The sequence below is a fragment of the Anomalospiza imberbis genome, chromosome 21 (assembly GCF_031753505.1).
Source record: "Anomalospiza imberbis isolate Cuckoo-Finch-1a 21T00152 chromosome 21, ASM3175350v1, whole genome shotgun sequence".
NCBI classification, from domain to species: Eukaryota; Metazoa; Chordata; class Aves; order Passeriformes; family Viduidae; genus Anomalospiza; species Anomalospiza imberbis.
In genome coordinates, this window is record NC_089701.1 from 5003036 (window position 1) to 5024964 (window position 21929).

The following is a 21929-nucleotide window of genomic DNA, read 5'->3' on the forward strand; positions in this document are numbered from 1 at the left end:
CCCCAAAACTGCTGCACCCCAAACTGTGCACTGAGACTGGGGCCATCAGCTCCCTCCTTCGCCCTCAGCCCTTGCTTCTGTCCCAGCCAGGCTCTCCCCTCCAATGCCCTCGGGAAGGACAGGTGACAGATGCTCTCACTAAATGTCCCAAATCTCCTCCTTGGATGGGGGACAGTGAGCTGGCTGCAGGTCACTCACCCATCCCAAATGACCCCCCAACCCTAAATACATGGGAAGGGGGCAGCTCTGCCAGTGATTTCAGCTGCCCCCATGCCATGCCTGGCCCTGCTTCAAAGCCAGCCCTGCTCCAAGCGGGGCTCAAACCCAGATCCCAAGACAATTCCTCCTCTGGGCAGCTGCATCCCTGCCCACTGAGGAGCAGAGACCTGGGCTGGGATTCCCACAACCTCAGCCTCCCATCCAACAGGAATGTGGTGTCCTGATGGCACAGAAAGAACCAACAGGCATCTGCTCCTGTGAAGGAGGGTGAGATGGAGCTGGTACCTGGCACAAACAGGGTCTGGGGTCCCCCATAAGCAATCGTCCCCCTCCACCAACCCAACAGAGAGCGCTCCTGGGACCAGCCTGGTCTCATGATAAATTGCATTAATTAACAGCCTGCTCCAGAGGAAAAACCCTTCACTTCTCTCTCTCTTGGGTCCTGGTTTGTGCTGTGAGAAGAGGGCAGGGGGGAATGTGCCCCCAGAGCCCTCTCCCACGTTCTTGCTCCTGAGGGAAACAGCTCAGCTCGGCCCAGCCGCAGAGCTCAAGGAAAGACAGATACAAAGCAGCAACAATCAGCACACAGACAGAAAAGTGAAAAGAAAGGAAAGTACAGACGTGGCATTTAATGGGGCAACACCGACAGGGACAAATGAGAGGGGGGCACATGCCACAGTCACCAGGGCTGGACCCTCACCTCTGCCTGGCTGTGATTTGGGCCCCCTTCTCATGGCCAGGGCTCTGCTTTGGACAGGCACCAGGAACCCGAGTACGAACAGAGACAAACCAGGGCTTGCTGCCTGTTTCATCATGAGCAGGTGCAAAACAGAGGCTGGAATTAAAGACTCCCTGACAAACCCAGCGTTCCACGCGCTGTTCCCGGTGTTCTGCACGTGCCTGATGCTCACTGGGTCCTGCCAAGCCCTGTGCCTGCAGTCCTGAGCCACATCCAGCACTTGTGCTTGCCAGGGCACAGACACCAAACTGCTTTCCAGAGGGGGATGGCTCACCCCAGCCACTCCACTGATGGGGAAACTGAGGCACGAGGAGGTTAAGGCCAACATTTCCAAGCATGAGATGCTCCAAGCCTTATTTTCAGTGATACCAAGGCGCTGCAAATCCTGGTGGTGGTCAAGAGGAATCAGGGGCCCTTGGTGCTCCCCAGAAGTGGGACTAGAAGCATTCAAGCCAGAGTCTCAAATCCACAGCCAAGGGGGAATACTGGGGCCAAAACGCTTTGCTTGGGGACAGTCAGAGTGCCAAGAGCCCTGGCAGGGCTGACTCCCTAGGGACACATCTGTGAGCACTGATGGAGCTCAACCCATGACAGGTCCTCCAAAAATTAAAAGCTTTCCAGGGGAACAGTGTCAGAGTAAATGAGGTTTGCCTTTGCCTGGGAACTATGTCAAACGTGGCAGGGGCCATCATTCATCAGCAGAGGTGATTACAGCAGTGTCACATTCATTGGGAACATTGATTGGCACCAGGAGGGGACCAGTCTGGCAGATGAGCATTCAACAAGTTGCAGGCACTGCAAAAACCTATCCCAGAGAGTTGCATTTTGGCCACAGAGCAACAAGGAAAAGGGTTTCCATGGGAGTGAGTGAGGGACACCCTCCAGAAGCACCCCCACAATGAAACATGGGCATCCTCAGGGGCAGGAACTGCAGAAGAGGCAGAAATATTGCATGTGGATGTGAGGTCAGTCTCCTTAGGGATGGAGAAAGGTGGTTTTTTATGGGCATCAAGAAGTACCACAAGCACAAAATCCTAAAACTGGGGAGTGGGGCTGCACAGTGAAGAACCAACATCCCTTGGCTGGGGCATCTGTCCCTGCCATGCCAAGAGGATTCAGGGAATGCTGAGGCACCACCTTGTCTCCTGCATCATGAGACACCTGTCAGACTGTCCTCCATATCCAGATGTCACCTCCCACTGCCATGGGGACAGTCGTCTCTCTGGGCTTAGCCACAGGAGCTGGGAGACAGCTGGGTGGAAAGATGCTGCTACCATCAGCTGGACCAGAGATGGAAGGGTGAGGCCCCAGGGTGGCTTTAGGGGTCCCAAAGGATTCTTGCACTCTGCTCCTGAAGGAATGCTCATCTCTCCTTTCCCGGAGCAGCTGAGGCATCACCCATGCAATGCTCATTCTCCAGCAGACATGCCAACTGTGTCCCACCGTGGGGCTGAGCTGGGGGCACATCCCCAAGGGGTGCTGGGTGCTGATGGAGTTTGGAGAGGTCATGCAGGCCCCGCTCATGACAGGGGGGCTGCAGCCCAGTGTCCCCAGGTGTGTGTTCCCAGCCCTTTTCCTCCTCCAAGGTGGGTGCAAGCGGCTCTGCTTGGGGTCACAGCAAAACCTCCCATGTCCTGTGGGAGTGGTGGGGGAAGGAGACACCCCGAGCTGTGCTCAGCCCAGCCTGGCACTCCCCGGTCACCCTGTCCCAGCTGGGATGGGGGGACGGAGCAAGACAGAGCAAGGCTCCCCCTCTGCCCCTCCAGCACACAGGATGGCTCACAGCCAGCACCAAATACCTTCCCACCATTTGCAAAGCAGAACACAGCAAAGGAATCTGCTTGAAAGCAAAACCCAACTCGGGGCTCCATGAATACTTTTTCATGCAGTGAGAAAATGAATAAAAGGGAGGAAATAGGGATGTTCTGGTGCCCAGCAGTTTCCTCACCCTGCCCATCTGAGGGATGGAGCTTGGTCTGCTCAGAGGCTGGGCTGAGTGAGCCTTCACTGAGCTCCCTAAGGGAAGGGTGGACAGAAAAATGCAGGGAACACGGGAACAGGAAGAGGAAAAGAAGCTACAGCATCCCCTCCAAGCAGCAGCCAGCCCACGGAGCTTGGGATACAGGGGGTGGGAGGAGAGGGGGGAAGGCAGATTTTTGGCTTCATTGTTATTGCAGGCCCCCGGGTCCCCGCAATACGAGCATGTAAACCTTACAAATCCTCACCTGGGTGGGTGGACACACACACGAGAGACAAAACACAGCAGCAACATTTACAACAAATAAATAAGGATATCGATCGTCGAGATTAGGCATATAAAAAAAAGCCTCACTTTTTTCCACCGAAGGAAAAAAAAATAAAAAACCAAAACAACAAAACAAAACCAAACCAAAAAGCACAATACTGTCTCACCAGAAAAAATAAAATAATAATATAATATATATCCCTAGTGAGCCGAGCCGGGCTGCCAGCGGCATCGTGGGTGACGCCAGGACTCTGTTCCCAATGGCCATCGGTGCCTCGGCTCCCCGGCCACCCCGCAGGGACAGACCCTGGGGGTGCAGCCCCCGGTACCTTCGGGCTCCTCTCCGGCCGCTTCCCAAGAGAGGACCCCGCCGGCGCATCCGCAGTCCCATCCGAAAACGCAGGAAAAAGGGAGCCAAGGGGGCGAGGAGGCCGAGAGGGGGCTCTGCCTGCGGCGATGCTCGAGCCATTCCCCCGGCCCTGAAGTCTTGGACGTTCGCTGCCGCTCAGACCGGGGTCTGGCGCGGGGTTCTTTTGGAAAAAGCGGAACTTGGCGAATGGCAGCGGCTGGTTCAGAGCGCAGAGAGGGGGAGTGAGCTCGCGCTTTGAGGGCACTCCTTGCTCGCAGAACAGAAAGGAAGGCCAGGAGGGACAGGCAAGCTTCGCACGGCGGTGGTCGGATGGCACGGAGAGCATCTTCCCCCAGGCATCTGCAGGAGAGCGTGGATGAAGGGAAATAGGGTGAAAAGGATGGCCAGAAATCCCTGTGGCCATCTCATGCAACACCAGCACAGCTGGAAGGGCAAGGCCAGAAATAGAATAGATACTGAAAATCTCAAAACTCCAGTGGGCTTAAAAATACCGCACCCCCAGGACACTGCCTGGACTGTGATGACCAAAAACACTCCAAGAGACTCTGCACAGCTCCACAGGGCACAGCAAGGACCACGGGACGCTCAGGCCAGCACCTGTATGATGCTGTGAACCAGTGTCCCTGACAGTGCCGTGCCAAACCCAGCTCCAGGGCATAATATAATAAAGACATAAGATAAATAAAACATTTAATATATTCTGTCTCTGGAGCGTCCCCATGCCCCCAGCACGCCAGCTGCCTCCCTGCCTCCTCTGCAGCCACATCTGCTGGTGAGTGCACGAGCTGTGCCGCAGGCAAACATTTCCATCTCCATGGGATGAGGTCTGAGGGGGTTCTGTGATACGGGGAGGACTGGGAGAAACCTATCAGAACGGGGAAAACATTCCTCCCAGCTGGATTTTTGGGGGATATCCATGTTTTGGTGCCTCAGCAGAGGAGAATCAGCTGTCTGTGCCTGGGGGAGGTGGGAATGGCAGATGGGGGAGATGGGGCCCCCGCAGCCCCTGGTACTGCACTCACCGCCGCTCGGCCCCGGGACTATACGAGCCCATCGTAGAGGGAGAGCGCCTGCACGATGGAGGGGTCGGCCTTGGAGCCCTCCTGAAATTCCTGCAGCGTCAGCTTCCCGTCTGCGTTCTGCAAAACGCTCCTGTTACTGCACTGCTTCACCCAGCTGAGCACCCGACAGCCCGGCACGTCCACACCAGCCCACACACCCTCCCCACTCCGCTGCCTCAGCCTCGGTTTCCCCACTGAGCCACCCATGGCTGCAGCCGTGGAGGGGACAATGCCACCCTGGAGACCCTGAAATGGATACAGGGATGCCAGAGGGATGTGGGTAACCCACAGTGATCTTGGCAGCAGCTGAGACCTTGTGTTGGTGGGGCAAGGAGGCACCTGCAGGAGCCAGGATGCAGCAAAGGGACCCACCCACAGCACCTCCTAAATCCCTTGGCCACAGGGAAAAAACCCTCAAGCATCTTCACCTTGTCCATCATGGCAAAAATCCGATCCACCCTCTTCTCTGGAGTGTTCTCCTCTTCGGGAAGCTCCACTGTGTTCCCCTGCAGCAGCAGGACAGGACCAGGTCACACACCCATCCGTGCCCTGCCTGGAGGGTGTCCCCAGGCAAGGATTGTCCCCCCCCACCCCACATCAGGAGAGGGTGCAAGGGGACAGCGTTGGCACCAGAACCACCCTCAGCAACCAGATCCAGACACTGCCCTGGCCATGACAGCCACGATGGCCATAACCCCCCGCCAAAAAAGGCCAAAGAAGGAATTGGGGGTGTTTCAGCACTCCCACAGAGCTGAGCTCCAGCCCAGCAGGGACCCCCAGGGACTGCTTGCCCCATGCCACCCTGCCTCTCTTACCACCATCTGATAAATGGCATCCACAATGTCCAGCATCTCGTTCCTCGTGATGTATCCGTCGTTGTCCAAGTCGTACAGCTTAAACGCCCCTGCAAGACAGAGCAACCCCAAGGGGCTGGGACTGTGGTCCCTGCCCTGGGCACACATCCCAGCACCCTCGTGGGACTGAGCCCACCAGCATCCCATGGGGAGCACTTACACCTCAGCTTCTCGTCCAGCGTCCCCCGGGAGGTGACCGACAGCGCCTGGATGAACTCTGAAAACTCGATCCTCCCATCCTGGGGGAGGAAAGGAGGGGTCAGGGTGTTGCTGCCACTCCTGCCCAGCAAAGTCCTCCCTTCCCATGTGGCCTCTGGGGGGCCACATCCGAAAAGGCAGCAGGGAGGGAGGAGTGATGCACTGATCCAGCTGCCGGTGCCCAGCCCGCCAGCGAACATCCCGGCAGGAGCGGCTCTGGAACGTGGGGGGCACCACAGGGATGGGCTTTTGTCAGGACACCAAAACACTGCTTCTCCCTTCCTGCTTTGCCCTTCCCCACGTGACTCTCCCCAACTAAAATAAGCACAGGGGCTCGCTCCAGCTGTGCCACTTCAATTTCACGCCCCAGGAAGCGCTGGAATATTTTGCTCCTCCAGTGCCAGGCAGACACATTCCAAACCCATCCCACCATCACCTCAGACCCAGCCCTGACCGCCCTGGACCAGGCTTCTGGATCCCAAACTTACTTTGTTCTCATCGAAGACATTGAAAACAAAGGTGGCAAATTTGGTTGGGTCACCGAAGGGGAAGAACTGCTTATAGATCTTCTGGAAGCCGGCGGCATCGAGCTGCCCGCTGGGACAGTCCTTGATAAAGCCCTTGTACCTGCGGATGGAGGGCACAGTGTGGGCCCAGGAGGGCCTCCCCACTGAGGTGGGAGGCTCTCCCCAGTGCTGCAGTGGGCTGGAGCTGGGAAGGTCCCCAGGTGCTCCCTGTGTCGCTCCCATCAGCCACCCTGTGGATGAGGTCCCTGTGGGCACCACAGTGAGGGTGGCAGCAGGGACAAGCAGTGAGTGGCACCAGTGACAGCAAGTGATGCCCACTGCACTGCTCCAACCTGCTGCCAGCCCACAAGTGGCAAGAGGGCCACAACCAGGCTTGTGCTGAACGTTGTCTGGGACATGGGAGGTGACAGGGACCCACTGCCCAGCCAGGACTGGCAGCGATGCCATGCTGCAGCCGTGCCCTGGCAAAAAACAATGGCACAGTGACCACTGAGTTCTGTGAGGATGGCTGGGCACTGGAACAGGCTACCCAAGGAAGTGGTGATGTCAGAGGTCAAGAAGTGTTTGGACAACAGTTGCAGGGACATGGGATTCTTGGGATGTGCAGGACCAGGAGCTGGACTTATGCTGATGCTTGTGAGTCCCTTCCAACTCAGGATATTCTGTGATAATTTTTGCACGACCCCAAATGAAAGCTGCTCAGAGGAGCTGGGGTACACAGCGGGGTTCCTGTGTCCTCAGGTGGCACAGCCCGGGACACTTCCAAACCCATCAATGCTTTAACACCCCAAAAAGCCCTCGCTCCCAGCTCCAGGCTGGACCTGGGTTCTGGAAAGTGCAGCTGCACCGGAGGGCGCAGGGAAGGGGCTCGCTGTCTCCGTGGGTGTGGGCACCACACAGGGAGCACGAAGGGAGCATGTGGGACCACACGGGGATCACGTGGGGTACGTGAATATTATGCAACACATCGCCCAGATCTGTCAGGCGCCCGCTGCAGCCCTGGGACAAGGGCTGGAGGAGGAGGGGAAGGGGGTGGCGAGGTGGGAAACCGAAGTGCCGGTGACATCTTTTTCACGCTGCTGCAGCTATGACTCATCGGGTGGGGGGGAAGGATGAGAGAAAGAGATAAAGAAAGCAGACCTTGACTGGTGGGATAGGGAGATGAAAGGGAAGCAGTGGCTTTTCTAGGGCGCTGTGTTCGGTGGGGTGGAGGGGATGGAGTGAGAACATGCTGCCGGCAAGAAACCATGGGTCCTACCCCTGACAGCCTCTGCAGGCCCTGCTGCCAAAGGGAACGTGCTGGGACAGCATCAGCCTCCTGCTCCAGGTCACCAGCTGGACAGTCCCCATGTCCCCATGCTCTTTGTCTGCTCGTAAGGGGAGGGAAGAGCCACTAGAACCCAGCCCTTGCACAGGATGTGCAAGGAAAGCCCCTCAACTTTCTGGTCCCCCCTCTATGAGGCAGCACCTGCACCCCAATACAGGTGCACCTGCCCACACCTCCTGCACGTCCCCGCTCTCCCCAGCCAGTGGGGTGGCTGAGTGCCACCAGCTCCTGTCCCCTGCCCACAGCCCCATGCCCCAGCCAGCTCACCACCATGGCAGGCACTCACCACTGCTGCACCTCCTTCTCTGTGACTGCAAGAGAAAACAAGAGAAAAGAGAAAAAAGAGACAGAAATTTAGTGCTTTTGCAGTGACAGCTGTTCCTCTGCACTGCTCATCAGTGAATTCCCTGGGGAATGCTCTGGGGCTCACAACAATTAATTCCCTGGGGAATTCATTGCAGGTTTCACTTGCTCCATGACCTGCCAAGTTTTCCCCATGTAGCAGAAACTGCTTTTGAGGCACAGCCTGGGCCAGCCCAGGTGGTCCATGGGGCCAGGGCTGCAGGTGCTGGAGACCCCCAAAACCAGGGAGACTCCCAAGATGTTTTGTGTTGTGCTCAGGGAATGCAGAACCACGATGGACCATGAAAGGGACAAGCTGATCATGCCGGGGGAGGATCTGGCCCTGCTATCTCATCTTCCCAGATCCAAAACACCCCTGAGAACATCTGCTGAAACATCTGCCTGGAGGCGGCTCAGGGAAGGGACTTGCCTGGTCCTGACATAGACACACTGAACGTGGGCACAGGCACAGCCCCAGGGCTGGCATCTGCCCAGGTACCAGCTGTCTCTGGAGAAACATCATCAAACCCATCCCAGCACACTGGGGAGCCTCACCAGGCTCTGGAAAAAAACCCAAAATACAACAAACTAGCAAACAGACAGCACTGGCCACCCCAAGTGTCCCCAGCCAAGGGACAGCTGCTGAGATTAAAAATGTCCTCAGCAGAGGAAAGGCTCTGAGGGATGCAGGATGCTGGGCAGGGGCTGGCACTTGTCACTGCATGTCCCACTGCAGAGGCTGTGCCTGTGCCTCCCCACAGCAGGGAGCCAGGTGCCAGCAGGTGGGCACGGGGGGAACGGCCTCTTTTGTCATTTCCTTTGCGTCGTGCATCTAAATAATGATAAAAAAAGCTGCAGGTCTGAAAGGTACGGGGATAATGAGGCGAGTGGAGATGTCAATGTGCAAACGGCTGATAAAAATAGAGACCGAAGACACACCAACAGATGCCAATTACCTTGGATGGCAAGAAAAAACAAAGAAAGCAATTTTCCATCAGGAAGATTTGTAATGTGCCTGGCAGAAGGTGCAGAGCTCAGAGGTGAGGGCTGGGGCAGCAGCAGTGGGGCAGCCAAGAGGGCACACAACAGCCCCCACCTCATCACCAGCTGGTTTCTGGCTCCAGCATCCCTGTTAGCAGGAATTTCTGTGCCCAAGGCTCTCCCCATGCATTGGAGGGTCCCTCCATCCCAGCACAGGGGTCACCTGTGGGACAGAGCTTTTAATTTCCCCATTTCCCTGGGGTTCAGCAAAAGCAGCACCCATGGGGTGTCTGGACAGCAGCTCCCTGGGAGGGGGGCACAGGCACAGGGATGCTCAGCATCTGGGATGAAGGACACAGGGCTTTGGCAGTGTCACAAGAGGGATTCGGGGGGCTGTTTGTTTTGGGCACACAGCGGTCTCTTGGCAGGAGGGAGGCAGGAAGGACACGCTGCATCCAGCAGCTGAGCTGGGGTGGGCTAAAACATCAGTCATAGCAGTTCCAAGGGATTTCCCCATCCAAAAAAAAAAAAAAAAAAAAAAAAAAAAAAAAGGTTGCACAGAAGCATCCTTCCAAAAGAGAGATTCTGAGGGACATCTCCAACAGGAACAGACTCCTTGCACACACCCGCACTGAGACACCAGCCGTGACCTCCACCCTGAGGATGCCCAGGGGATGCCCCAGCACCAGCTCTGCAGGCCCAAGCACCCATGAGCAACAAGGAGGGCAGGTGGAAGGAGGAGGATGAGGGTGAGCCCTCAGGGCAAAACGAACCACAGCAGCAGCCGGGGCTGCAGTCAGAGCTCGGCTCAGCCCCTCCAGGCAAATCGCCTTCTGCTCTCTCTTTTTCGACTGCTTTTTCCCCAACGTGCTATTTTGGGCCCGGGAGCTGCCTTTCAACTCCAGCAGGAAACAATTAAGAAATTTGTGCTTTTTTTAGTACGGGAGAAATGCTGGTAATGACACGCTCGGGCTGAGGCGGGAGGGAGGGACGGAGCCAGCTCCCCTCGTGCCGCAGGAGAGATGTGTGATGCTCCCAGGAGAGGCTTTTCCGAGGGAGGGAACCGTTCAGGTGCCAGGCTGGAAATCAGCACAGGGCTCCCGATGAGGGATTTGTTAATGTGCATCCTGGCATGGAGCCATACGGAGCCCCATCCCTCCTCCAGCACACTGGCACCGGTGCCTGTCCTCCAGCCTTGGGTGCTGGGGAATCTGTGGGGTTTGTCCTGAGGTGGGAGCAAGGCCTCATCTCCCAGCCCTTGGAAAACCACCCACCTCTGCGTTCACCCCTTCAATGCCACCAAATCTCCCTTCTGCCCAGGGGCAGTGTTCCCAGGGCAGGGAACCACCCCACCCTGATCCAGTGCGGGGACCGAGCAGGACCTGCCTCCCTGTACCTGCTGTCACGGATCCGGGACAGATGACGACTTCCCAGCCACTCCGACCCTGCTGGGTGTTGACACTCCGAGTGGCACCAATTAGGAATGCTAATGCCCGACTTGCAGCCACAGAAGCCTTGGGGACACGCTACTGGGTGCGTGGCTGAACCACCTGACCTGGGGCTGGGGACAGAGGACACAGGGCGGGGACAGGGCTGTTCCTCTGCTCTGCATCTCCCCGGCAGGCAGAGCCCAGCCGGGCTCACACAGTACCTGTGCCGCGGCAGCTGCTGCATTTCCCTCCCGCGGCATCGATTACGGCGCGGTACTGAGCCGACACACACCAATTTGCAGCGATGTAAACCTCGGCCAGGCGCGCCCCCGACGCCCCAGGACAAGGGGATGAGCCACAGCAGCCCCAGAGAGCACCCCACCGGAGCAGGGCCGGGTCTCTGGCCGTGCTCCAGCCAGGAGCCGGGCTCAGCTGCCGTGCCGCGCTCCAGGCACCGCCGCTCCCGCAGCCCGCTGGGGAGGGCTATAAATAGTGCACGTAGCAGCTTGTTAGTAGCAGCGTGCCCCGGGCTCCTCGGGGATGAAAGGCGCTAAATAAAGGCAGAGTATAATCGTTTGTTATGAACCGCAACTCTGGAAGAGGCATCGCCGAGCAGGGAGCCCCAGCGTCGCCCCGCGGGCGCCGGCCCGAGCGCTCAGCCCCGCTCCGCGGCAGCGGCGCCGCGCAAAGAACGGGAGAGCGCGGGACTCGCAGCGCAGGCAGCGGGGACAGGGACAGGGACAGGCACCCAGAGCAGCTCAGGAGCTGTCCCACACAGCCAAACCGCATCCAAGGGCCCTCTCTCTCTTCGCCGGTCGGTCCCTTCCCGATCCCACCTCAAAGAAGAAGGTTTCAGCGTCTCGCATCTCACACAGCGCAGAGGGACAGAGCCTCTGAGCAGCCCCCAGCCCCCTCCTCCCAGCTGCCGGTACCTAACTCTCCCCCCCAGCCCTCTCCCCCCACCTCTCCATCAATCCCAGTGGCACAGGCGAGGACTGACAGCTCCGTCACCACCCGCCCTTCGCGTGCCCCCTCTCCTCCCACCACCCAGCTGCCACTGCAGCAAGAATCAGCTCTGGTTAATCAGTGCTCAAGCCTGTTAATTTGTGTTTTCCAGGCAGAGAGGAGAGGAGGGACCCGGGACTGCAAATCCCCATCCGTCGCCCTGCCGCAGGGAGCTCGCTGGACTGCGGCGGGGACGGGGCAGGAGGAAGGAGGATTCGAATGGTTCAGGGACCCCTGGTCACGGTGGGATGCATGAGGTGACGTGATGCTTCAGCCCCCCAGGGGCTTGTTTTGTGCCGACATCCCTTCCCCTGTGTCCAGGGGCAAGGGTTTGGCCACGGCTGCAGCACTGCACCCTGAGCAGGATTGTGCACACTCAGCTCAGCCCTGGGTGCCAAAACCATGGGCACGGCTCTGTCCTTGTGCAGGTTTGGGTTCCCGAAGGCACAGCAAGCACTGTCCCCACGCAGCAGCAGTGAGGAGTGTCCCCCGAGCCCCCACACGTCCCCCCGTGCCCCAGCTGCTAGGAAAGCACCCTGATCCCGTGGGGCCGTGAGCACCGCAGGCTTATCAGGGAAACCAGTTAATTATTTCCAGGCACAAAGTGGCTTCCCTCACCGCCACAGGGCACTCCAACTATGCCAGCTCATGGGCTGTGCTAACCCACGGGCAACTAGTCCAGCACCACACACTGGGTCATGGCAGGGGCAGTCCCGTGGTATTTATTTCCCCCAGGGAACTGCTGTGGCTTCTTCACAGGGTCTCCGGGCATCCCAGTCTGGGGGAGCCAGCACATCACCCCAGGATGGGGTTCCCATCGGGTTTGGGGCTGCCTAAACCTGCTGTGGGTGCTCAGAGCAGTGCCCAGGCCGGGGGAAATTAGGCACTCACAATGGGTGCTCAGGCGTGAAGGAATGGAGCATTTATGCACGAACCAAGTGAGCACCTCTGCCTGAGCCAGAGGGGCACTCATGCAAAAACACACCGGGAGATCATGCGTGCACTAATTGGGCACTCGTGCCTAAATTATGTGGGTGCTTCTAGGTGAACTAATTGGGTGCTCATGCATGAACTGCCCGGGTGCTGCGGCGAGAGTGCAAGGGCTGCTCATGCACGAACCAGCTGGGGGCTCATACATCCATTTTTTTGGGCATCCATGAATTCACGGGGCGCTCATGCACGGATTAATTTAGCAGTCACACGCCCATTCGCTGGGCACTCCTGCGTGAGCTAATTGGGCACTCATGTGTAAATTAGTGTAATTAGGAGATAACACACTTGTGCACGTACTAATTGGGCACTCAGGTGTGAATGCATCAGGTGCTCATGCATGAATTAATTGGACACTCAGGCATGAGCTAATTGCAGCCACGTGCGCCGGTTAATTGGGCACTCATGCAGCAACAACCAGGGCGCTCATGCACGGAGCAGCAGCGTGCGATCCAGCGGGAATTCACCGGGCAGCCATGCATAAATCCAGCTGGGTGCTCATATGTAAATTAATTGTGCGCTCATGCATGTGTTGATTGGATGCTCATGCGTGAATTAATTGGGCACCGATGCGGATGAGCCCGGGGCGCTCATGCGTGCGCTGCAGGGCCCCGCACGCGTGAAACACCCGGGGCTGCGGGGTGAGCCCCGCACACCCTGCAATTTATGCCAAACACACTCCGCCCCTCGTCCCGGCGAAACACATATTTAAGAATTGTCTGAACGTAAATCTGATACAAACCCCACTCTCAGCATCATCACAATGTTAATATTGACCAATTTCGAGCGCCCCGCTCCCTCCCGCCCGGCTCGGCAGCGTGTGCGTGCGCTCGCTCCGGCTTCGCTCCGGCCCCTGGATCACAGCGCCAGCCTCGCGGTCTGAACAGCCTCTGCAGAATTCACCTCTGGTCCCTCAGAGCGACCACAGCTCGGTACTCGGTGCAGACTTCACACCTGCAAACACGGACACAGCGAGGTCCCGTCGGTTTGCACAGGGGGACCCCAGTGCCAGCCCCTGGCTCTGCAGGGTGAGTTACCTGGGCTAAACACATCACAGCCTCAGGGGTCATTCCCAGTTTCAGGCCTTGTCCCTACAAAACACTCAGCCAAGAGCACGGCAGCAGCTGTTGCAGGTGAGTGCAATAGCCGTGAGACTTCATCCAGCCCCCAAACTCATCTGGTGCAGAATGGGCGCCTCCCTGCAGAGAGAGCAAGATGCTCTGTATGCCCGGGCTGGCTGGGGTCACCTCTGGCAGCCTGGGCTGTCAGGTGGCTTTGTGCAATTCGGGGAAGTCAGGGGGAAGCACTCAGGGACAGCTGGAGCATTAGCACGAGGTTCTTCCCAGTGCACTGCCCCAGTTCCAGCACCAACCCCCAGCACAGAGCCCAGGGCCCACGGGAGCTGCACGGTGGTGGAGGGACGAGGTGAACTCTTGCAGGCTCAGTCTTCCCCTGGGACTGTCCATCAGCCCATCCTAGGGCACTCAGAGCCCAGAGTCCCTGTTTGATGATGGTAACTTTTAGGATACACCATGCATCAGCACTTTGGAAATTTGGGTAGTTTGGTCCTGATGATGTGGTCTCATTAAAATTCAGGTTGAACTCCTTAATGATGTCCTAGTCCCGTGCTCTCTGCCAGCTCTGGGGCCACCAGACCACCCCTGGCTGGGCTTTGTTCCTGCTCTCAGGTAGCACAGGGACAGCTCTGGGGCAGAGGCAGTAAAACACGACTGTGGCACCAGGGTCACCCCCATGCAAACAACTGTTTCTGGAAAATGACTGATGTCATTTTCTTTTGCTCCCAGCTTGCCCCAGCCACTGTTCCCCCAGCTGAGCCCATGCCCATCCCTGCTCCCGGCCACATCACCCACACACCAAGGTGTCTCTCTGTGGGAGCCCATCCCTGCAACATCTCCAAGGGATTTGGGAGCAACCCCAACTGTGTGGGCACCAACACAGCCAGGGCTGCCTGCCTGCCACAGCAGGACATCCCCATCCCAGCTTTCCCAGTCTGGCCTCTGTCCCCATCAGACACAGACATCACCAGCACCCCGGCAGGTCTGGGAGCCTCTGAGACATTTGGAGCTCAAGCCTGACAGAGTTACTGGTGTCATTTGTTCCTCTGGGACACGGAGCAGAGCTCAGCAAGCACTGTCCCCACGGAGCAGTGCTCACAGCACTGCTGGGGTGTTTGGCACTCTCCTCACCGGCAGTTGCCATTAGTGGTCTGCCGTGCTCCCAGACTGGATAAACAGGTCCATGAGCAGTTCTCATCTCCCCCAAGGCTGGTACCAACAGGAAAGCCAATATGCAGCTGAAATCCTTTTTAGACTTTATTAAATATTTAAGAGCCCGACATTAGGCTTTGAAAATTGGGTTTAGGGAAAAAGCAGAAGTTGTTCTTTGAAGCAAAGGCAGGAGAGGAAGGGCAAAGACAGTGCCTTCATTTGGAAATTAATGAATTAGGCTGAAGCACCCCCACAGCAGGAGCTGGTGGCTGCAGCAGGTCTGTCCCAGGATTGAATCCCAGCTTCCCCACAAGCCAGCGCAGCAATGCCTGGAGGCAGAGGATTCCCAGTGCTGCTGGGAGCAGGGATGGAGCAGCCCCCCTACCCGGCCATCCAGGGGCAGCTGTGTCCTGCTGCCTGCTTAAATCCATCCCTTGGCCACAGGGATTTCAGCGTGATTTGGCACTCCAAGGCACCATCTCCAACCCAAGGAACAATTCCTGTCCTGGGCAGAGGAGAAAACTCCCCACTAGACCAGTGTGGGAAGTAGGAGGGAAGTACCTCTGGCTCAGCCATCACTCCCTGGAGCCATGGGAAGGTCAGGAGGATGCTCAAGGCAAAGCCTTGCTGGCAGCAGGGCCATCTCTGCTGCCCTCCTGGTCTCTCCTGTAGGGATCACTGTGCACTGAGGGGTGACACAGAGACCCAGAGCAGCTCCACCAGGTCCAGCCATCGATCAGAAGATGCTGGAGAAACAGGTGGATGAAGCACAGGCAGCCCTCCTTCCAGCAGGAGGTGTGGGGAGGGAGCCCTGTGCTGGCAGCACTGGGCTGGGGAACCCATGGCAGCGATGGTGATGGAAGTGACACAGACTGAGGGGCTGAGCCCCCCATGGCCACCCCTGCCCAGGGCATGAGCCCTGGCTTCCTTGACATCCAGCTCCCTAGAAGATCCAGAAGAACAAGGAGGGGAAGGAGGAACAAAGCAACCCCACAAATGTCACCCCGATAACAGAGTGAGCGTGCCCACAGGCTCCTCCCTGAAGCAGGCGCTTCCTTTGATGCCTTCAGAGCTTCTTGTTTCACAACCTTAATTATAGCGGCAGCAGCAAAGGTCAGGAGAGTGGTTAAGCAGATCCATTAACATGTCAGGGGATAAATGAAATGTGATTCTTGTGATGCTGGAGCAGCAGCGGCGCGAGCGTGGCCGGCGGGGACGGCTGCTCCGCTCTGCCGCAGGGTGTTGGTCATGTCTGCCCCTTCCCACCCTGGCACTGCAAGAACCTCCCAGAGACTGCAGGGTCTCCTTAAAACTCGCTTTTGAAACCCCAAAACTTGTTTTGCTCTCACCTACCTATGGAGCCCCAGGTCCACGTGCGTGTGGGATGCCCTGGGTCGGATTCACTGGGACCAGGTTGGGGCCACCTTGGAGAAGGAGCTGGAGATGCCTCCAGACCACCACAGTCCTCCAGAGGCAGCACAGCAGGTCCACATCGACCTTGCAGTGAACCTGCACCACAGCAATCCCCTTCACAGCTCTGGCTTACATGTGGCTGCAGCAAAAACAGGCCCCAAACAAACTCCAGCCCCTGGGCATCCCTCTGGCACCTCCTGCCCATCGCCCTGCCCCAGTGCCCCAAGCCAACCTGGCCTTGAACACTTCCAGGGATGGGGCAGCCACAGCTTCTCTGGGCAACCTGTGCCAGGGCCTCCCCACCCTCACAGGGAACAATTTCTTTCTGATATCCCATCTAACCCTGCTCTCTGTCAGTTTGAAGCCATTCCCGTCATGTCCTGTCACTCCAAGCGCTGTTAAAAGTCACCCACACTGACAATTTCACCCAGCATTTGCCACTGAGGGATAACGGGTCCGTAGCCACCCGGCCAGCTCACCCCACTTTCTGCTGGATGAGCAACAGGAGGGATTTCAACACAAACCAACCTGGCAGAGATACCCAGTGCCTGGGGCCAAACACTTCAGAGGCTAAAAATAAACCAGCAGCAGTGGGGGAGCTACCAAGGTCCCTCCTCAGCTCCTGCCCACTGCCCCAGCCAGCACATTTCCTCAGCACTGGGGTGGCATGATGGAGCAAAGCCCCAGCCTGGCTCAGCCAGCAAGGAACCAATCCATTTTCCTGGCTGAAAACTGCTGTAATCGTAGAATTTCCTTTCCTTTCCCAGAGAATTCCACCCGCCACCACATACCCCCGTAACTACAAATCAATATGTTTATAGTTTGCTCTTAAACTAATGCCCTTTAATTCCCTGCATTACTGTCGAGCAATGGAGCCAATTTTGTGGCTTATTGTGAAAGAGCAGAAAATGATGATGCTGGAGTGAGTTTAAAATCCACAAAATAGATCACAGTGGGTGGGATGCGGTTCTTGGGAAAAGAGCATCTTCCTCGCACCCACTCTGCAGCCTGGCTGTCATTTTGGCACCCTCACCGTGGCTCCCACACCTTCACCTGAGCCCCACTGTGGCCTCAGGAGCACCAGGACCACCATCCCCAACCATCCTGACCCCAACCTGGCCCCAGAGCCATGCTGCTGCACTGGCAGAGCTCTGAGCATGCCTGATTGCTCAGCTATTGCAGCCTCAAAAATATCACAGAGCTGGTCCTGGACATGGGCAGGAGCTCTGCAAAGGGAGCCCTGAAAGCCAATCTTCCCCAAAATGACTGGAAAAAAAGAGCTAAAATGTGCTCTTCTGAAACCAGTGCACGTTTTTAAAACTGATTCATGATTTTAAGGGTTCCTGGCCTGGCAGTGCTGCTGTGAGTAGGAACACTCAGATCTGTATTTCTCTCCTAGTTTCTCTCCCAGGAGTCCACACCAAGTTATTTCCACCCAGGACATGTTTTGTGCACCCACAACTGCACACGTGCACATCACACACTTCATTCAGGCTGCAGTCACACATCAGGACCTTCATAAATCTCCAGCAGAACCCTCTGACTGTGGCCCCACAGGGTCCTTAAACACAATCCCAAATCCCATTGGGGCCCTAAGCCGTGAGCACCTGGCCCAAGTTAAGCTCAGGTTTAAATCCCCATGGAAGAGGATGTGATCCAGGGAGGATGGTGGTTCCTTCAAGTCTCGGGAGTTACCACCTCCTGGGACACAACACCAAACTGCATCTCTGAGCTACCCCAATGAGGCATCAGAAGGATTAATAAATTAATTATTATTAAGCACTTTTCAATGAAAGGATCTATGAAAGCACAAAGAATTACATAATTTATTATTCAGTATTATTATCACTCAACGTTGACTTCTCCTGCACGCTCCTGTGTGGCACCAGCCTTGTCTCCAAGGAGGGTTAAACAGCCCTGCAGCCTGGTGGGGACAGCACCTGTGCTATTCCAGCACCTGTGCTATTCCAGCACCTGGCAGACGGTGGATCTTGCCATTGCCAGGTATTCCTGGGCACTCAGGTGCCCAGAGACACAGAAAGGCACACACAGATGGGTCCAAACCAAGAAGATTTGGGCAGCCGGCACTTCAAAGAAGCCCTTCTGCGCCTTTAGGTGTCCAAGTGCCATTAAAATCTGGCCCCCAGCACTGTAAGTCAGGAGCAGAGTGGGGAGGGGAGCCAAGGGATGAGGTTTCCAGGCTTCTGCCTTTCCATGTCCAGTTCCCAGCAGGGCCTGGGACAAGCTGCTCTGAATGCATTCAGGGAAATATTCCTCACAGCTCACAGAGGCTGTTGACGGCTGCCCTGCAGTATCCTCAGCTCAGCCTCCCTGTCCACAGCTGCCCTGGCACCTGCGCCTTCCCATGCTCCTCTCCTGGCTGCTCCCATCTCCTGCTTTTCCCAGGATTGCTGCAGCTGAGGCAGGGCCAGAGAAACACCACAAATAGGAGATGGAGAACTCAGAGAGGACAAGGGACACAAGAAGCCACCAGGCACCGAAGAGCACTGAGGGGAAGATATCCTCTGTGTCCCATGGATGAGATAAATTAGCAGAAAAGCCACATGGGACAGAGAGAGGGGGTGACATTTCCCTCTGATTCTGCAGAACTGAGAGGGGCCTTTTTGGTATTTGCTTTGTTTTGTGTGGAAATTCATACAATCAGAAAATTATGCAACGGAAGGAAATCCCAGCGTGGGAGAAACCCTTCACGTACCACAGCCACGGCTCATGCTGCCACGGGAACCTCCCTGGGACAAATGCAGGTTCCCATCAGTTTGGGCTGCTAGAGACATCTGCCCAGATGTGCTGTAGCAACAGCAGAAACAGCACCACGCACAAGCACTTGCTTGGTAACACGGCAGGACACGGGACATGGGATGGGCAGCAAAGGCCAGGGATGCTCTTGTGTCTGCCAGAAATGTGCCTAAATATCAACATGCTGTGGAAAAAAAACCTTTTCCAAGCAGGCCCCCAGAAATTCTTGAGCAGGCCATGGATTTGTGTGTATGACTGTCCCCTGCTCCAGCTGTTCCACCAGCCACAGCACCGGGGTCTGGATCAGTTCCTGCCACTGTACTCAGCGCAGCCCTGCCCTCCTACCTGCCTCTCCTCTGCCTGGCTTCCCCAAAACACAGAAGGAAATTGGTATCTTTCCAATCTCCCATGGTCTGAAGATAAACCAGAGCTCTCAGCCGTGCCTGGGAGGGCCCAGTAAAGTCATCACCAGACAAGGGAATGCACGCTCGCCTTGACAGCTGCAGAAAAGGGGCAGAGGCACACAGCTAAAGTAATTAATCCCAGAGATGAGAGGTGGAATGAGCAGAGCTCAACAAACAGACCCTGGAATTAGCGACAGCTCGCCTTGACAGGCACCACACCACCAGCCACACGCTGCTGGGGCACACTGGGATGCTGCACCAGACTCCAGCCATGCAAAAGGCCATGTGCTGCTGGGTGCTGCTGCCTCACCTGCACAGGTGCAGGGATCTTTAAAAAGAGGCAGTGAGAGGTCCAGAGCAGGCAGGCAAAGCTCCAGACAGACGGGAAACTCATTGAGGAAGTGATGAGAGGACCACAATCTTTTTTTGAAAGGGTGCAGTGGAAAGGGGAGGGCACCCAAAAGAGAGGAGCAGAAAGTTGGGAATGAAGTGATTCAAAAAAGCAATGACCTGCTGGCCTTATCCAGCTGAGACATCTCTGTGCCCAAAGACGTTGGCATCACCAGCGCTGTGTTTGGCTGCCTTCGGCTGTGAGACATGGGGCATCACTGCCTGTGTGCCCCGTGTTGGCCCCACTGGTGTTGGCACCTTCCTGGGCAGAGGAGCCACTCCAGGTGTGCAGAAAGCCCAGCACACAGGACATCACCAGCAGACAGGGCTGTGCTGAGGCTGGCTGTTCCCAGATTCCTCTCCATCAGAGATCAGGTCGGCACAGTGGCTGCAAACCGAGCGGGCGATTGCAGCACAGCTCTACCGGCACCTGGCCCGGCACGGCTGCACTCGCCGTGGGCGACAGCTGCAGTGAGGACACCAAAACCCAGCTCAGCTCCAGCGGGGGCTGTGCCCACCTGGCACTGCTACCTTCTCACTGCTTCCTCCCCCCGAGCACTTTGAGGAAGCCCAGCCGGGGTACCCCAACCTCTCCTACCATCACACCCGGCTTGGCTATGCAGACGTGCCCCCAGCACCTGCCCTCCTCCCGCCTGCTGCCGGCTGTGCCATGGCAGAGAGCAACCCCGCGTGTAGGGTTGTGCAATGCACCAGTATTGCCTCTTCTCCATATGGGAGAACTTGCTGCATCCTAATCTATTGCCTTTTTGGGTAAGCGCTGCCGTGGGACTGCAGCAATGACAGAGGGGAGAGCTCACAGGTCTGCTGCACGTTTGGGGAATATTGCGACCTGCAAGCGGGGAGGCAAACTTGAGCCACTAAAGCCTTTGTTTCCTTTGTGCATCCTTCAGGGAAAAAAAAATGATTTTGCTAAAACTAGATGGCTGAGGCACCAGCCACGTTAATTAGATTACGGTGGAGGTCCAGACGGGAAAGCCACTCGTTCAGAAAATCAGGTTATTAAACCGATACTGAGATACTCAGATAAATATCGAACTCGCCGGCGTCGGGCTCCTCTCTCCACTTCAGAGCGCAATAACAAAGGGAACCCCTCCAACTAACGCACCCAAACTTTGGAAGCCACCCAGACGCTCGGCACCCTGCTCCGGGAGCTGCTGCCGGGCTCCAGGGAGGCAGCGCGGGGACGACAATCCCCGCGGCGGGTACCGGGGGCCGGGTAACCCGGGGGAAGGATGCTCGGGGCAGGGGCGGGGGGGCTGTGAGGGAGGGCGCGATGCTCCGCTGGGCGCCGCGGGCGGGCAGGATGCGGCCCTGGCCCCGCCGTTCCCGGAGGTTCAGAAATAGGCCACGGAGGATGGTTTTTGTGAAAAAACAGCGCGTTCCCCTGGCTCGCTGCCCCTCTCCGTGTCTCTGCTGCCTTATGGGTTTTTTCCTCCTCCCAGGCCAATCCCTGAATTCTTCCAACAAAGCCCGGCCGAGCCTGCGCCCTCCCCGGGAGCGGCCCCGCAGGAGCCGCCGCTCGCCGCGGCACCGACCCGGGGGAGCGGCGGGGCCGGGCGGCAGCGCGGATCCCATCACACCCCCGGCATCCCCCCGGCAGCCCCCCGGGCACTCACAGTACGTTTTCCTGGTCAGCTCTTCCACAACTTCAGGCTTCAACTTGCTGTTGGATTTGCCCATGGTGGCGGCAGCGCCTCTGAGCCCGCCGCCTCCCGGCCTCGCTGCGGGGCACGGAGCGGCGGGGCCGCTGCCTCGCTGGGGCTCCCGGCCCGGCTACATCCCGCGGGGGGCGGCGGCGAGCGGGGCGGAGGGGTCTTTGTTGGCGGGGTTTGGCCGCAGAGCCGCGCTGCGGGGCCGCGCTGCGTGTGCGTGTCCGTGTGCGTGTCCCCGGCTCCACGCGCCCTCCCCGCCCTCCGCCGCCGGGCGCGGAGCGGCCGCGGGGGCGCGGAGGGGCGGGGGGGCGGCGCGCCCCGCCCCGCGCTGCGGGAGCGGGATGGGGATGGGGATGGGGATGGGGATGGGGATGGGGATGGGGATGGGGATGGGGATGGGGATGGGGATGGGGAGGGGGCTCCGGCACGGCCCTGCCGCTCCCAGTGGCGGGAGGACCCCGCAGGGAGGGGGATTCCAGAGCGGCCCCGCCGCCGGGATCCCCCCGAGCCGCCCCGCAGGGATCGGTGGAAACACTCGGAGGGAAATGTCGGGAATCGGGGTCCTGCTGCGGGGGGGCTTATGGGCAGCGGGGGGATGAGGAGAAGGGGAGCTGGCGGTGGGAACACAGAGCCTGGAGCAAGGCTGAGCTCGGAGTCCGGGGGTGACCTTGGTGGGACATGAACACAGAAGCATTTTCCAACCCCTGGGTTCCCCAGATGAAGAGGAGTCTGTTCCCCACGTGGAGGAGTCAGATTCATGTGGGTCTCTTTCAACT

The 21929-nt window shown here is 57.8% G+C and overlaps 1 protein-coding gene across 1 annotated transcript; it reads right to left on the bottom strand.

Annotated features, from left to right (window-relative positions):
• Window positions 1-3529: 3529 nt before the first annotated feature.
• On the bottom strand, window positions 3530-21433 carry NCS1 (neuronal calcium sensor 1). Its single transcript, XM_068211287.1, has 8 exons — window positions 21118-21433; window positions 7827-7851; window positions 6175-6313; window positions 5649-5727; window positions 5450-5538; window positions 5063-5140; window positions 4596-4712; window positions 3530-3912 (listed from the first exon to the last, which is right to left on the bottom strand). Exons 1-7 carry the CDS (start codon window positions 21179-21181, stop codon window positions 4614-4616), a joined length of 573 nt encoding a protein of 190 aa, XP_068067388.1. The 5' UTR covers window positions 21182-21433; the 3' UTR covers window positions 3530-3912; window positions 4596-4613.
• Between the last annotated feature and the right edge of the window lie 496 nt (window positions 21434-21929).